The sequence below is a fragment of the Parasteatoda tepidariorum genome, chromosome 2, assembly GCF_043381705.1.
Source record: "Parasteatoda tepidariorum isolate YZ-2023 chromosome 2, CAS_Ptep_4.0, whole genome shotgun sequence".
NCBI lineage: Eukaryota > Metazoa > Arthropoda > Arachnida > Araneae > Theridiidae > Parasteatoda > Parasteatoda tepidariorum.
This window is the reverse complement of record NC_092205.1, coordinates 62,509,797-62,528,137: the sequence shown is the minus strand read 5'-3', so window position 1 is coordinate 62,528,137 and position 18,341 is coordinate 62,509,797. Positions and strand designations below refer to the sequence as shown.

Below are 18,341 nucleotides of genomic sequence, written 5' to 3'. Positions count from 1 at the left end.
AGATGAAAAAACTATGAAATATATGTTTAATAAAAATTCTGAATCAAAGGGTTAATGATATCCAAATAAAATTTTAATTTTTTATCGATATTTTTTCACAAAATTATCATTTTGTATTACTTTTACTACGCCCAATCAGCTTCAGAGCAATGGTACCAGCTGGTTTGGAAAATAAAAGCTAACCATCCTGATATCGCCCATTAAATTGTACACCCTTAACTTTCATTGATCTCTCTGGCCCAAAATTCAATGTTGCAGGAATGCTTTACTTTATATTAAATTTACATACATTATTTTCATCATCATTTTTTATATCTAGCTACGATAAAAATAAAATAAAAAATGACTCATAATTAAACAAGGTAGAAACAATAAACATCCTTTTATTTTCTTAATCACATCCATAGTTCGATTGATACCTTTCGCTCTTGAATATAATATATAATAGTCTTTATGTTCCTTCAATAAGCTCATCGAAAGACAAAAAATAAGCTCTTGAGTAAATAGAGGATTATACAAGACTAGAAAAACATCAAAGTAGAAGACGGAATAGATTGATTTCAGATCTTGAAAATAATTTCAGTGTTAGTCTCATAATCTCTCCTAACAGCTAATTTGAGCAATAGTAAATTTTACAAGACTAGAAAAAAATATCACAAATTGGAAGAGAGAATGTGATTCAGATCTTGTATACAGCTTTGGTATTTTGTCTTGTTTTATACAATACGAGTTCCAGAGGTATTCCTTCTTTTAGTGCAGCTACTTGGGCAGCAACATGGATAGCCATACCTGGGTGAGAGTTTCTTAGGTTTGAAGGATGCCTGGTCAACTAAACAAAGAAAATTATAAGCATATTAATAATTTCTATTTAATATTCAGTTTTAACACAATACAAATTTAAAACTGCATATCTTAAAATAAATACTAACTGATTAGGCTATATTTTTAATCTATGAATAGATTTGAAAGAAAAAAAGTTACACAAATAATTAAATGTTGTAAGACACTTGAGCAAAATGTTGACAGTTTAAAAATAAGTAAATTTGGAATAGATAGGATTAATTCAAATTTAATACGAGAATATATTGCAGGGTAATTGTGATACTAAGTATAAAAAAAACTGAAAATTTCGTGTGCAAAAAATTTATATGAAGATATCAATTTATATACCATACATGTTTCATATTTAACATAATTTTTTGAACTAGCATTTATAATTAAATCACCTACTAACGAAGAATATCACCCCTTTACAGTAACTAAATCAAGAAAAAACTTACTTTTTCAAGAATTGCGATATTGGATTTTAAAATCATGAATAGGAATCGTGGTGTTTGATTTTTAGATTGCATGAATACGAACTGCAAGCAGTAGCTTTTAAATCAGGTAAATACAAAAACTAATGTTTGATATTAAAATCACGCGAATAAAAATTGCAATATTAGAAGATTTTGGCACAGTACCAAATATTCTAATTGGCCAAAAAATGCCAAACCAAAAGAATCAAATTGGAGGAAGAATCACGTGCATGTAAACGCCTTGTTAATTAAAAGTGTCAAAATTTTGTCTGATTATAAGTTTTTGAATCGTGGAAGTCTGTAAACTAATGATCTTGAGATATGCGGAATTCTGCGTTATTCACGGAAAAATCGAATGCCTTGCTTCAATTTTTAGATCTGGAAGAATGATATGAAAAACCCGGAATACAATCCCCCTGACATTCGTAAAAAAAAAATTACATGAAATTCTTAAAAAGAATCAATAACTTAAAATTGTCAGTTTTATTTTCATTCAAAGGTCATGTTTATCATTTTATTTTACAATGCGTCAAAACATAGAAGCAAATTGAGCTTTTTTAGGTCTTCAATCAATATTAATAAGACTTTGATTAATAGTATAGTTAAAAGGATAGTTACACAAATAATTAAATCTTGCAAGACATTTGAGAACTTTGAACAATATTTTGACAATTTAAAAAATAAACACATACTGAATAGATGGGATTAGTTTAATTTAAATACAAGAATATATTGGTAAAAAATATTACATCAAATTCTTAAAAGGAAAAAAATCTTAATATTATTGTCAGTTTTATTTTTATTCACAGGGTGCAAGCTAAATTATTCAACAAAAAATAAGCACCTTTTAAGCACTTTTCAAGCACTCAAAAAATACTTTTAAGCACTTTAAAAAAATATCATAACTAGGTAGGGTTGGAAAGTTTTTGAGAATTTACGGTTTTATCTTGCTTTAACCATCATGTCAAAAGAAAACACTTGCGGAATTGTTTTTGACAATTGTCAAAAATCATGAAATTTTGAATCATGTTAAACGAGTGTTGTTTTTATACGCTACGAACTGACAATAAGCCGAAATAGTTTGGGGTTGAATTAATTGTGAAAACATTGAATCAATCAATGTGAACTGTGTCTTTTTGCATAATTTGAAGCAAAAATCAACACAGTATAGGAAAAATCTTATTTTGTAAACGATAAAATTAAGCACTTTTTAAGAACACCCAATGATACACCTTTAAGCGCTTCTAAAAAACGAAAATAAGCACCTTTAAGCACTTTTTAAAAACGCTATGCATCCTGATTCAAACTTTATGCCTATCTTTTTATTTTACAACATGTCAAAACATAAAAGCAAATTGAGTTTTTTCAAATATTAAATCTTGGATCATAATTAATGGGACTTTACTTGTCCTTGCATAAACATTGTGCAAAATTTTAGAACTGAATAACCAATTCTGAACATGTAAGAAACACAATAAACTTACTGGTTTAGGAATAAAATAGGGAGTATCTGTTTCAAGTAAAAGACGACTTAAAGGAATCTTCTTTGCAACTTCATGTACTTCTGCAGCAGATGGAAAAGTAACAAGATTAGTAAGACCAATATAAAGATTGGGAAATTCTTCCAACCATTTTTGTGCTATTTCCCAGGTATCAGTAAAACAATGCAAATGGATAAAATAATTCTTGGGAACCATCTGTTTAAACATTTAGAATCAATTAGTATTACATATACAAACTGAATTTCATGATATTCATATTTTATTATAAACAATAAAACATTAAAGCAAAGAGAAAGAGATTTCTCTATGAAACTTTTAAAAATAGAATTTTACTTTATACATATTTCCACAGAAAACAAACATTTTTATAAAAATATAAACTCAATAAATATACACAGAAAGCTCTAAGCCTTTGCCAACTTTAGATGACAATTTCTCAAATAAGCTTCCGCTCTTTAAGTCTTCTTTAACTTCAATTTTTATTCAAAATACTCCAAAATTTATCAAGCAATGTAAGCAATAGTTAAAAATGCTGTCTTTATTTTATTTTATAACCCAGCACTGAACAGCTGACCCAATTATGAGTTTATGACTATCAATGTTCAATTTAATAACCTTATGAATTTGAACCCAATCCAAAAGATAAGGGAACTCATGGATCACATATTGGAAGAAATTAGCCTTCGTGGAGAACTTTTTGATGGAACTAACATTTACATTACATGTATAAAAAAACTACGAAAATCTCCCGCGGTTAGCCTGATGGCAAGGAGACTCTAACCCATGAAACATCTAAAATGGAGGATATTTTATACCAACACTGTGATCAGTGTGAGTTTGGTGCGGAGTTCGTATCAACCAGTCATCGCTGGGATTCTAATCCGGTTCACCTCATTGGAAGGCAAACACTCTATCCCCTGAGTTACCACAGCTATGCTGCTTTTATTGTGGAAAAAGTTTAGATTGCAAACTTGTAGAAAGGGATTATTTTCAGCATATGTATCATATTATTATGTGTATCATCATTCTTTACTAATGCGTACATTATCACAAAAACCAATAAAATTTCCTTTATGTTGATATTGAAAAGCTAAATTAAACTGATCTGTAACTTGAGCAGAAATGAAGGGGAAGTAAACAGTTCAAAAAGTGAAAGGCTCAAAATTAACGGTTATCTGTTTGACTGCAACCACTAAAATTTGTCTTGGACTGCTATAAAACAAATTATCAGCAGTTTTCAGGAACAGCAATCAATATATATAAAGTGTTAGACTTAGAGGTTGGGCAGCTCTGACAAGCAGGGCACATTGACCAGAGGTCTATTGTACCCAAACACTAAAATCATGATTAGCATGAAAGCCCTATGGCTGAAATAAAATTCAGCAAGCACCTTACAGGAACATCTTGCAGTTCCCAGGCATTGACAATATGCTGTCCTAAATGCTCAAATCTTTGAGCAGAATAGACCTCACAATCACAGAGTATGTGTCGTGATGTCTCTTCTTCTAGATGACATCCCCGACAAAGAGAATTTGATTCAATTCCCATAATGTTTAGGTGTCTTCTGAGGATACAGTGACCAGTAAGAAGACCAATGATCTTCCTTATACTGTTTCTGTTAAGCTTTAAGAGCTCCTTTTGACGTACACTAGGACAGTCTCGATTCAGCTCCTTAGCTTGTCTTTGACCGTCAGCAGCGCGCCACTGCTCATGGGCGATCTTGCCGTAGAGCTTGAATATGGTTGCCCTAAATGAGGAGGGAGAAATTCCCAGCGCAGGTTCAGGGCCCCAGAAAATTGCATTAGAGCCAGCCCGTGCTGCTTCGTCAGCTAGCTCATTTCCACCGATACCCATATGTCCTGGTACCCAATGCAGGGATACCTTGTTATGAGTGGACAGGTCACAGAGGACCGAGAAGCATTCCCACACTAACAAAGAGGTGAATTTACACCTTGACAGTGATAGGAGAGCAGCCTGACTGTCAGAACAGATGCGGATAGTCGTATTTTGATATCCTTTGTCTATGCATAACTTGCAGCACAAGATAATGGCATAGACCTCAGCCTGAAAAACGGTGGCATAATTTCCCAGGGGAAAGTGAAGTTTGGTACCATCATTGGAGCAGTAAATTCCTGCTCCTGATTTGNTCAACGGTAATATTGGATTAAAATCACGTCAAAGTTAAAACACAGTAAAATAGTATTAAAGTAAGAATATCCTTCTAAAAATGAATAAATTCATGAACAGAATAAACTTATATACAATTTAAAATGCCAATAGCACGTAAAAATGCAAAAATGTTAGGATGATAAGAGTCACCTAACAAATCTGCCATAGATAAAATAGAACCACCAAAAAAGGCAAGACGATGTCTGTTAAAATACGGGAAAGTGATTAAAATATGGTGAATCGAAAGTAAAACATCACAAGTGTTACATTGAGGAGGTGGTTCACCAAACAACAAATGTAGATGGGTCAGTCTGGTGTGTCCGATTCGCAGACGGGTAAGCTTAACATCTGCACTACGTAGTCGCAACACAGGGAAGGGTTCCAAATTTGACTTATGCAGTCATCGCTGGGATTCTAATCTGGTTCACCTCATTGGAAGGCCTATTCCCTGAGTTACCACAGCTATGCTGCTTTTATTGTGGAAAAAGTGTAGATTGCAAACTTGTAGAAAGAGATTATTTTCAGTATATGTATCATATTATTATGTGTATCATCATTTTTTACTAATGTGTACATTATCACAAAAACCAATAAAATTTCTTTTATGTTGATATTGAAAAGCTGAATTAAACTTGACTTGAGCAGAAATGAAGGGCAAGTGAACAGTTCAAAAAGTGAAAGGTTCAAAATTAACGGTTAATTGTTTGCCTGCGACCACTAAAATTTGACTTGGACTGCTATAAAACAAATTATCAGCAGTTTTCAGGAACAGCAATCAATATATATAAAGTGTTAGTTTGTTGTCGTTTTTTTTTTTTTCCTGCTTCACATTTTGGTCTATGTTTTTGTCACAATATTATCATATTTGGGTACTTGCAAACAATCACATAGTTATGAAAGTTAAAGATAGGCACAGATTTATTATCATGCTGAATCAATTTTCAGATCAGATTCTAATTGGATACTTGCAAGTGATTTTATGAATGTGTGTCGTATCTGATTGGCAGGCGTCGCTTGCAGGTATCTAATTCTGAATTTTACACATTCACATTGTAATTTTTCCATTAAATTCATTTTATTAACTTTATTTAAAAAAATTTTAATACAGTTCAATAAATGAAACCCTGAAAATGCATACAAACTAGCAATAACTTTTGGGTCACTGGTCCTGAGGACAGATGGTTAAATTTCTTAATTTCATCTTTTGGTTCATAGAAACAAGCTTGTTTGAAATAGAGACGAACAACCTTGTTTGAAATAAAGATATTTTTTTAGAACTCAGACACACAAAAAAAAATTATTTAATTGTAAATTTAATTATATCAGCGCAGAATTTTGATCTTAGAAGGGACTGAATTCCTTTTTTTTTAAAATGTGAGGGGACTATAAAGCTCTCTCTGCCCCCCACCCCTATTTCCGCAGTCCCTGATTATGCTTAATTAACACAATCATTTCATTGATGGAGATTAGCCTGAATAATGTTAATCATTGATATAATAAATTTTTATTTTAACCCTGGTTTACAACAGGCAAGAAAAAAGCAAGAAAGTAGGAAAAGTGCTATACCACAAAATAAAAACAACACAATGTGTTTGAAAAACAATCAAGACTGTTTTGTGTACATAAAATTTATCAACAAATTATATATTTTTTTAAAATTTACTGTAGCAATATTGAAGAAGTTACAAATTAATTACTATATAATAATGACATACAAATCACTTTTGTTGGTTAGCAAACACCTCATAGCAACTTTTAAAATTAGACAGCAATTTAAAAAAAAATTGTAATGAAAATAGATAAATTTCAAAATTGTTGATACGATTTCTTTCCTTACCCTTTTCATGATTTCCAGGCCATCTTCATGAGCATCTCTGCAGTGTATAACTAATGGCAACTTTCTTTTCAAAGCTATTTTCAACTGCCTTATAAAAACTTTCTCTTGTATATCTTTTGAACAATCATTCCTACCATGTAAGATATTATTTATTAATAAACATTATAATCAAACAAACTACTTTGAAATAGTAAATTCCCTGTAAATTGAATATTGCTACAACCTTTAAAGCAAAAAAGCGTTCAAAACTATGATATACACAGAACAATTTATGTTTGGTGCAGACTTGCATCCACTTCCCTGCAGAAATTTTTTTGTCTAAGTTGCATTGTAAGTTTCATATGCTGTTGTCAATTTTTGTTTATGTAGGCATTTATACATATTTCGATAATTAACTAATTAAGGNTATATATATAAAATTTGATCTAATATACAAATGGTGGGCATATTGTAAGCAATAATGAATATTTACTTTTTTGAATATCTAATATGATTGCTAAATTTTACAAAAACATTTATTACAGGATCATCATCACGAAGTTCACATTTAAAAAATTTATAAAATAGACTTGCTTTCTTGAATAATCCAGCCCAATTTCTCCCAAGGCACAGACTTTGGGGTGATCTAATGCTCTCATTATAGATTCTTCAACTTCATCATTGTAATTCTTTGAATAGTGAGGATGACAACCAAATGATGCCCACACATTTTCTTCTGCAAGAAGATCTTGCCAAAAACGTTTCTAAAATTCAAGTCCTCGTTTAAAATAGATAAACCAAATCATTAAATTCATTATACTAATTCAAAATATATAAATTAAATCGTTGAATTTTAAAATATACTGATTTAAAATATATAATACTCATCATTAAATTTACACTCAATTAAAATAATTCAAATATATTTAAACATACATTTACATTTAAAATGAAATCAGCAGTCATAAAAAAATTATAAACCATTTAAGAATACAAAATATATGCAACTAAATTCTAAATAGACCGCACTGAATACACAATCAGATTTGGCTATAGTGAACTGCTTGCGATCTTAACAATAAGTCCACTGTAAACAATGGTTCACTATATCCAAAACCATTGAAAAATATTTTTTAGCATATTGTAATAGCATTGTTGAAAATAGTTATTGCAATAGTACGTAATTTATAGCTAACTTCTTACTGTGACAAAAATTTTAATTGAAATGTTAAATAACATTAATACATATAATAATAAAACAATAAATCAATATGATACGAAATGGGGCTCGCCAATGAGCCATCCAGTTCAATCCATTGCCTGCCACATAAGTGATTACAGAATTATTGTGAGTGATTACAATGCCCTTTTCTGGTCAGGCGGAAATTCGTAACAACATATAAAAGTGGTTTTCATCCAATATTAAATTTTTAAAATGTTTATTACAATTTTTGTCATTTTTAGAATTCGTTAATTTACATCTTTCTTGTAGAAAGTTCTAATTAAAAGTTGAAATTTCTATGCAACCAATTCCTTTTTCTCCGGTATCTGTTTTTAGAACTACTCGCATGATTCAATCCAGCGACAATATTTTTCAATTATGTATATTACTCCATTTTTAATTAAAAGTTAAAATTAATATACTTTTTAACATATCACATTTACTAAACTTTTATACCATTTATTTAAATACCTGTAATAAGGAATTTAAGTCCACTATATATGAATTACCGATTTCTCAGTTCTTCAACAGAAGTATAAGAAATAACATTAAACAGGAGTTTAAAAGGGTCAAATGAAAATTTTCACTATAACTCTCATTTACTATAGATGGGTTGTCATCAGTAACGAAAAGACATTTTCAGCAGAAACATTAAAGGCAGGCAATAAAATCTTTAAGTAACAATGCAATAAAATCTTTAAGTAATGTATTATTTTTATACTTAAAAAATTTATTAAAAAAACACTATGAGTGACATGGAAAAATTCTCTTTGGTCCATAAAACCTTTTAAATATATTTCCAAAAACTAAGATACCAGAGCTATTAATTTTCAGAAAGCCTTCACCAATTTATTTTAAAGAGACTTCAGAAAGAATTACCGATTTAATTGTGAAAAACATGCATTTATATCTACTCTTTAATTTTAAAAAGTAGATATAAATACACGTTTTTCACAATCCCAGAGTTCAAATATTAGTCTCAACCCCAAATACTTTTATTTTTAAGAAACGCTTTATAAAATTTAAAAACATGAAAAAGTCACAATTCTTACTTTTAATAAATGTAGGAAAATAAAGGCTTCTGTCTAAGGTTAAATACTAAATAAATACTTATATCTAAAGAAATAATGCAATAATTATTTTTTCCAATTTAAAAATGATGTTTTGTTTTGAGGGTTTTTTAATATTAATAATATTATAATCTTATCAGTAAAGTCCAACCTAAAATTTTATTACCTGTATTCCTGATAGCACAAATTTATGAAGATCAGTATTATATACTAAATCTTTAAACTTTATATTGTCCCTAACTCCCTAAACTTTTTATTGTCATGGACCAGTCAACGTTGGATAATTTTACCATGGGACACTCAGACGGTGATTGTTCATATTTTAGATGGCTTTCTTTGATTTAATAATTTTAATTAAATACAACTTCAAAACAAAATACAGTGACATGCCCGGTTTCGGTGTAGATTTAGGTGACCTTGCTCAGCTCCCAGTTAACCTCTCATCCATAGTAAATCCCACAAAACCAAGAAAAATACACCAAAGAAAATTAAATGGAACTAATTTAATGTTTCTTGGGCAGTCCAAGGGTCGGGGAAAAGTGTATGAAATAAATATGACATTTAAACTTGCATAAAAAATATAATTTAAAAAAAACTCTTCAATTATCTAAAATTAGTTTAAAATTAAGGATGATAAAGCAAAAACATAGAGACAAACTTTCTTCATTTCAGAAAAACACTACTTACCCTTTTGATGAAAGTGGGCGGATTGCAAAATATTGCTATGCATCCCTTAAAACAAACTGGAAATGAGTCTTTATTCTGTTTCTGATAATCCTTAAAAGAACCATCATAAGACAGCCTACCAAAAAGAAAGTCAAGATGGCAATGAGAATCTATAAAGCCTACGTCAGACTGAAAGGTTAAAAGATCTGATGGATTGTAATAAGGCAACTCAGATTTGAATCTTTTATGTCTGCGATATGAGTCAGTTGGACTGTATGGTGTTTGATCAGTTGCACAAGATCTATAAGTAGATCGAGGAGAGTACTTATCATGATAAGAGTGCCTTCTTGAACTATCAGAAGAATTTAAAGCGCGTTTAGGAGTGTCTAATTGAAAGCTGGAGCTATGTCCAGCTGAATGAAATGTAGAGTAGTTGCAACTGGGGGAAAAATCTTCTCTAGTTTTAGCTGGCAAGCTTCTTCTTCCTCTAATAATCGGTGAATCAGAAGAGGTAAAACTGCAAGATATTAAAAGGAAAAACTTAATGGAGTTCTATATACCTAAAATTTAATTTTTATACAGTTTGGTTTTAACATATTGAGAGTACAAATTAGTTCAGTCCGTTTTTTTTGTAATCAAAAATGCATTTATTTCAGAACAAGCATTTATTCAGCAACAATATATTTATTTGGTCCCCAAAATATTATTGTAGCAAGGTTTTACTGTATTTTATTGCTCTTATGCAAAAATATATTTATAAAATAATTCATGCTAGTAAATTTAAAATTGAGTTATAATGTTCTTAAACAATTTTAAAATACACACCAACTCTATGTTTTGACAGTTTTTTAAAATTATTTTTAAAAAATGTAATTACAGGACAAATTAAGACAAAAGTTTCTTTGTTTTTTAATCTCATTAAACAGTATGTTATGCTTGGACCAATTAAATGCAGAAATGGGAATAAGGTGCTTTTTTGGTATTTGTGTAAACAATTTTTTATTACATGGATAATTTCAAAATGCAATGCTTTAATGTAAAAGAGCATAAATTAAAAATATTGAAAAGTATTCGAAGTTCTTTTAAAATATTACCAATGAATATTATTTTATTAAATGATGTATTATTAATAAGTATTATTATTCTTAAAGCTTCTGTATGTTAAATTTATTCTTTATTTGTTGTTAAATCATTTGTATTAAAACATAGCTTCACTTCACTACATGATGTGCATATATGTATGCAGCTCATTTGAAATTTTTAGTCCTTATCATCATTCCATTATTTTTAAATATTTTTAATATAAAAATATATGATCTTACATTTTACAAGGTCCTTAAGTGAAAAGAAAAAAATTTATATTTATTCAATGGAGAAAAAAAATTTAAACTTAATATTTTTGGCAATAAATTGATGACAATAACAAATAACTAATTAACACGTTCGCTGCCACCGATGCACTGGCGCGTCAGAGGGGCATCTCCTGGTATGCCGACGACACTCTTGTGCGTCGATCGACTATGATAAATTATATGCTCTGTGTTTAGTGTGGCTTTGGGAATTGAACGGAGAGGTTGTTTCGGCACGTTAGTGAAGCATTATTTTTTTATTTTTTGTGGTTGGTTTTCAAAACTTTTGCTCGAATTTTTTTATGTGCGTGACTGCCAATATCTGTATATTGTGCTTATTATTTGTAAATATTTTAGGTATTGTTTCATAAATGGTACTACATATACTTGAATGCTATTCCGTTTTATTCCTTTTAAGCTGCTATTTCATGCTATATGCATGTTCAAAAGTTAACATTCAAAACTTTTAATTATTCTTTTTTTATCATGCAAGCCTGTTTTTGGAAGAAAAAATGATATTTTTCAAGTGTTAATTGACAATATTAATTAACAGTCAAAAAAATTTTTTCACTATAATACTTTATAATAACTTAAATACTTTTAATTTATAGAATAAAGTTTTTTTTAAATTTTCATTAAATAAAATAGATAACTAGTTTAAAATTAATTTTTTTAAATTTATTTATATTAAATTTTTTGAAGAAAAAAACTTTTTTTTTCAACCATGATTGAAATAAGAAACAATTAAGAAGATTTAAATAAATTTTAGCAACAAAAAAAAATTTAAATTATAAAAATCTATGTAAAACTAGTTTCATACACTAAAAAAAGTAGTTATAAATATAACATTTGCACGTAAAACAGTAAATATAAATTTACTTGTATGACTTGTGATTATCTGTTGATCTTTGAAACAAATGTTTGTTGTCATTTTCAGAATCTTCTTCAATCAAAGAATGACTTCTCTTTAATGAAGGAGGTGGAACCATTTTATAGAATGAAAGAGGTTGAGGTAGAAGAGTTTCTCCAGGGGGAAGAAGTTGTGGAGAAGGAACTGACGATAAAGACCTACAAGAAAAACAAATCATAGTATAATAAATACAAACAAACGAATTAGGACTCTTATAAATAAAATATGTATATTGGTTCATTGAATTCCAATTAAGAGTTATATTTAAATTTAGTAGAGTAACTTATCATGTAAAATAATCTAATACTTGTAATTATTCATTAGTCAGAATTATAATTTAAATTTTTAAATTTAGTAACAAAAGTTGATTGAGATTTCCTAAACATCACATTAATACTTTTTTTTCTCACTTGTTGCAAATAATGCAAACCTTAAACTTATAAAAATGAATGTTTAACTGCCGTCTATAATCTTCTAAATCATACAGATAGTTTGAAGCACAAGAAATGTCACTGTTCAACATTATAACATTCTACTCTGAATTGTTCCAATAGAAGGTGTGAAAAACGAATTTTTGAATAAAATTTAACATACATTTTTACAAATTAAATGGAATATAATCATTTTATTTAAAAGATAATATCCATGGCTTTTGATAGCTAAGAGTTCTATTTACTCCAAAATGAGTTTTACTAAGGGTTAAACTTGAAAACTAAAAAAAACTTATCAGTAAATAATATGCAAGGTACAAAGTCTGAGCATAAGAGTGTAAAATGGCAGGAAAAAAGAAGATGGATGAAATTAAAAAATAATTTAAGAAGTAATAATTTAAGGCATAAAAAATAATAAAAAAGCTTTTTTTTGAATGTGACAAATTTAACCGTAAAATTCACATCCAATAGCATAACATAACCTAAACAAACATTACTTTTGTTAATAAGTTATTTGGTGGATTAAAACATCAAAAATAATTTATGTAAAAAATTACTATAATAATTAATTATGAATAGGAAATGAAATTCCCAGATATGATATTCTGCAGGATGTAATTCCTGTAATCTATCTACCACATTTTAATTAGTTGCATGACATTTTACTGTTTTTACACTTTACATATTAACATTCAAAATTCAAACACCCTACATTTCACACCCTAACTAAATTTAACACTATAATTTTTAATTCAAAATTTTTTCTACATTTCGCACAATAGAATATTGATATAGTACTACTAATTTATTAACAACCAGCATATATCCTCTTTTTTTAAAAAAAATAAATAAAAATTACTCAGGATAGAAGAATTTTAGCAACATAAAGGTTTATTGAAAATAGATTAATCACTATGCTTATCTAAGTTTTATTTTATTAATTTTTCTTTTTGAAAAGAATATTTGAGAGTAACTCTAACATACACAAAATATTAAAAAAAATTATCAATAAACATAAGAAAAACCCTAAGTAGAAACAAGAGTAACCGAAAATTTTTTAACACAATTGTTTACAACCCTTATCATAGTATGTCAGAATGCATTCAGACCACCAGTTGAGAGAGATATTAAAAAATAAACATCATGAAATCTTCATAAATTAACAAATTAGGATAATAGACATGAAACTGGCTGGTATTTAGAATGAGAGTTTTAAAATAAAGGCACACTTAAGAACAGTAAATAGATACTTGTCTAACGTAGAAAGGTTTGCAGATACGTCTCTGTTATCTTCTGTTTGGGGATAACCACAAATTAAATTACTTCTCTTTAAGGATGAAGTAGAAGAGTCTTCTATAGTTGGGGAATGGTGTCTTTTTAAAGAAGGAGTCGAAACATCTTCTTCAGTCCTGGAATGACTTCTTTTAGAGGAAGGAGTAGAGAAATCTTTAGAACTTGTATGAATTTCTTTTAACAATGAAGTAGAAATGTCTTCTTCAGTCCTGGAATGCCTTCGCTTAGAAGAAGGAGTGGAGGAGTCTTCAGACCACCTAGAATGACTTCTTCGCTTTGAGAAAGGAGTAGAGAAGTCTTTAGATCTGGAATGACTTTGCTTTAAAGATGAAGTAGAAATGTCTTCTTCAGTCCTAGAATGACTTCGCTTTAAGGAAGGAATAGAATATTCTTCATCAGTCATAGAATAACTCCTCTTTAAAGACTCAGAAACAAGAGGAATGGATGATACTGGATCACTGAAAGAATAAAAAATATATAAAGGAAACAGCAAGCAAACAAACTCCTTGTTAAANCTCCTAAATCATTCCGATAGTTTGAAGCACAAAAAATGTCACTGTTCAACATTATAACATTTTACTCTGAATTGTCCCAATGGAAGGTGTGGAAAACAAATTATCCAATAAAATTTAACATAGATTGTTGCAAATTAAATGGAAGATAATCTTTTTATTTAAAGATAATATCCATGGCTTTTGATAGCAAATAGATCTATTTAGTCCAAAATGAGTTTTACTAAGTGTTATTAACTTCAATTTAACTTGAAAACTGAAGAAAAAACTTGTCCACAAATAATATGCAAGATACAAAGTCTAAGCATGAGAGTGCAAAATGGCAAAAAAAAAGAAGATGGATGAAAGTAAAAAATAATTCAAGAAGTAATAGTTTAAGACATAAAAAATAATTAAAAAGATTTTTTGTATATGACAAATTTAACCGTAAAATTCACACCCAATGCATAACATAACCTTAACAAACATTACTTTTGTTAATAAGTTGTTTGGTGGTTTAAAATATCAAAAATAATTTATGTAAAAAATTACTATAATAATTAATTGTGAATAGGAAATGAAATTCCCACATATGATATTCTGAGTGATGTAATTCCTGTAATCTATCAACCAAATTTTAATTAATTGCATGACATTTTACTGTTTTTACTTTTATTCAAAATTTAAACACCCTACATTTCACACCCTAACCAAATTTAACACTATAATTTCTATTTCAACATTTCGCACAATAGAATATTGATATACTACTAATTCATTAACAACCAGCATATCTTTTTTTTTTAAAAAAATAAATAATAAAAAAAGTGTCTCAGGATAATAGAATTTCAGCAACATAAAAGTTTAATGAAAGTAGATTAATCACTATGCTTATCTAAGTTTTATTTTATTAATTTTTCTTTTCGAAAAAAATATTTGAGAGTAACTCTAACATACACAAAATAATAAAAAAATTATCAATAAACATAAGAAAAACCCTAAGTAGAAACAAGAGTAACCGAAAATTTTTTAACACAATTGTTTACAACCCTTATCATAGTATGTCAGAATGCATTCAGACCACCAGTTGAGAGAGATATTAAAAAATAAACATCATGAAATCTTCATAAATTAACAAATTAGGATAATAGACATGAAACTGGCTGGTATTTAGAATGAGAGTTTTAAAATAAAGGCACACTTAAGAACAGTAAATAGATACTTGTCTAACATAGAAAGGTTTGCAGACACGTCTATGATATCTTCTTTTTGGTGAGATCCACAAGTTAAATTACTTCGCTTTAAAGATGAAGTGGAAGAGTCTTCTATGGTTGGGGAATGGCGTATTTTTAAAGAAGGAGTCGAAACATCTTCTTCAGTCCTGGAATGACTTCGCTTTGAAGAAGGGGTAGAAAAATCTTTGGTACTGGAATCAATTTCTTTTAAAAATGAAGTAGAAATGTCTTCTTCAGTCCTGGAATGCCTTCGCTTTGAAGAAGGAGTGGAGGAGTCTTCAGACCACCTAGAATGACTTCTTCGCTTTGAGGAAGGGGTAGAGAAGTCTTTAGATCTGGAATGACTTTGCTTTAAAGATGAAGTAGAAATGTCTTCTTCAGTCCTAGAATGACTTCGCTTTAAGGAAGGAATAGAATATTCTTCATCAGTCATAGAATAACTCCTCTTTAAAGACTCAGAAACAAGAGGAATGGATGATACTGGATCACTGAAAGAATAAAAAATATATAAAGGAAACAGCAAGCAAACAAACTCCTTGTTAAATATTTAAAAAAAAAAAAGGTTAGAAAAAATAATAACTCTTGTGAATTTATGTATTTGTGAAAATATTTTCTGGCTTACTTGATTTGCAAAAACTTAGTCTGAAATTCACGCCATTGTTTGATTTTTTTTTCAACAGTCTTCGTAGTTATTTATCATTCTCAAAACAATGGTAATAATGATATATAACATATTGATATACATGGTAATGCTACAACTGGTGAGGTATGAGTAACAAGTTATTGATAAGCTGAATTTGAGACAATTTCATTAAAATCTAGGTGTTTTTTTTTCTCCCTACAATTTTTTGAGGCAGTTATTGCTAAGAATTTTAACCAAACTATTTAAACATAATTTAAAGAATTTCTTTTGTTTTAAAATTTTATTCTGAATTAATTCTAAGATAACCTTTACATGTTAATAATTTTTCTCACCTAAATCAGGAGAATAGTTTTTCTCATAATGAAGATAAGCTTTATAGTTAGTTCTATTAACATTAAATCAATGTCAAAATTAATATAGTCTCGAAGATTAGCTATATTCTCTTAGTTATAATATTGTAAGTCATTTTAAACTAAATCTTAGTTTGTTTTTATTGTTTAAAAATATTAACTAAATGATTATACACCTTTAAAAGAAACATGTGAAAGGAATACTTGACTATCTGATTTATGTGCAATTTTTATCCCATCTACCATATAAATGTAGTTATTTTTAATAATTGTGAGTTATTATCAATAATAACTAGGCTAAACAAAATAATTATCTAACATATGTGTGAACTATTATTTCATGCACTAATGTTTTTTTAATATTAAGAGCCATTGTCTCATACATTTCCAACACTGATATTTATCCATATATATTTTTAATCAGATACAATCAAAATCAAATTAAATACAAAAAATATTTTGGATATTCACCTAAACGACTAAGTGAATATAATAATCAAAGTTTATAAAATAATAAAATGTCAAAAAAAATAAGAGGCGCATAAGAAAGTTAAGAAACTGAACTTAACAGCTTTGTAAGTTGGAGGTAGAAAAGTTTCTTAATGAAATAAAGCCAACTCTGACTATATTTCTTGGGGATTGAAATTAAAGGAAAGAACAAAACATTCATGACAAGCTCCCAGAAAAAGTGATACTTCATCTCCATTATACAGCAAGGTAGAGGCTCATTAATTGTGTGTGAAGGTGGCAGCTATAGTGGTCAACTTAATTCGGCATATCCTCCATGGTGCCAATTAGCAAAGAATACCAGAAACCCATTTATTACTTTTTGTAGAGAAAATTGAAGGTCCAAGCAATATTTTCCAAGCAGGATAATACCTCAATTTATGTCCAAAACTTTTCATATTGGTAGTGCTTATCAATTTTGGTAGTACCTAAATTGCTTAACATGAATGACATGTCCTTTCCCTTGACCGCAATTCTTAAGAAAAATGGAAGGCTAGCTTCAGTAGGGGTGTATATACCAAAAAGGGTCAGTTTCAATCTGTGACAGAATTGAACATGTTACCTTAACCAGGGAACTTTATGCAGGGAAGAAAAAAAATTTTAATCAAATTTTTTATATTAAGAAATGAATATCACAGTCCACCATAAGAAAAAAAAATTCAGATGAAACATTAGGTTAAAAAAAAATACTTAGTATCAGTTAACGGCACATGCTTGAAAACATGTGAGGATTCTGAAAAACAGGATGCTTTTGATGCTTGTAGAGAATTATCATCGGAGCTCCAATGAGATGACTCTTCACAATCAGAAATGCTTGAATATTCATTTGATACTAAACTTTTTCTTTTTCTAAAAAAATAATAAAACGTTCTAGAAAAATAACTTTAACATAAAAATTGAGCATCTTTTAAAAAAAAGTACATTTCTGCTTTATAACAAAGCAAAACATATATTAAGGTTGCTTAAGCTCCAATTACAGTCATTTACTATGAACATATCTTAGTGATGAATTTTCAATAAGATTTCAAAAGATACTTTTTAAAATCCCTTTTGTTCACAAAGAAAAAAAATCTATTTCTAAAGCTTTTCCTTAATATTAAGAATATATGACTATTTCATAGGCATAAATCTAATGATGTGTAAAGAGTAATAAATTTTTTATTTTAATTATGACAGCAAACACACATTCAAGATTTAAAGAAAACTTACCTGTTCAACATTTATTAAAAATTCTTATCTTATAAAACTTGAAAATTATTTATGAACTTGTTTCTTGGAAAATATTTTCCGACAGATTTTATCAGATAATTAAAAATAAATAAATATATTTGACTCCTTCATTGGCAGTCTTTTTCTTTCCAAATTGAAATGAAAAAAAANAAAAAAAAA

The 18,341-nt window shown here is 28.8% G+C and overlaps 1 protein-coding gene across 10 annotated transcripts in view; it reads right to left on the bottom strand.

Annotated features, from left to right (window-relative positions):
* Positions 1–367: 367 nt before the first annotated feature.
* The window catches only part of LOC107452386 (putative deoxyribonuclease TATDN2), a 38,765-nt gene continuing 20,791 nt past the window's right edge, over positions 368–18,341 (bottom strand). For 6 of the 10 annotated variants that reach the window (XM_043048284.2, XM_043048288.2, XM_071177664.1 and 3 more), the window contains 8 exons: positions 17,643–17,801; positions 15,440–15,940; positions 11,972–12,160; positions 9,765–10,260; positions 7,380–7,549; positions 6,807–6,936; positions 2,783–2,995; positions 368–829 (listed from right to left, as the gene is read on the bottom strand). In XM_043048284.2, coding sequence (XP_042904218.1) covers positions 680–829; positions 2,783–2,995; positions 6,807–6,936; positions 7,380–7,549; positions 9,765–10,260; positions 11,972–12,160; positions 15,440–15,940; positions 17,643–17,801 — 2,008 coding nt within the window. In that variant the 3' untranslated portion in view covers positions 368–679. The remainder of the gene's footprint in view (positions 830–2,782; positions 2,996–6,806; positions 6,937–7,379; positions 7,550–9,764; positions 10,261–11,971; positions 12,161–15,439; positions 15,941–17,642; positions 17,802–18,341) is intronic. The other 4 variants (XM_071177662.1, XM_071177660.1, XM_071177663.1 and 1 more) reach the window with 2 other exon arrangements.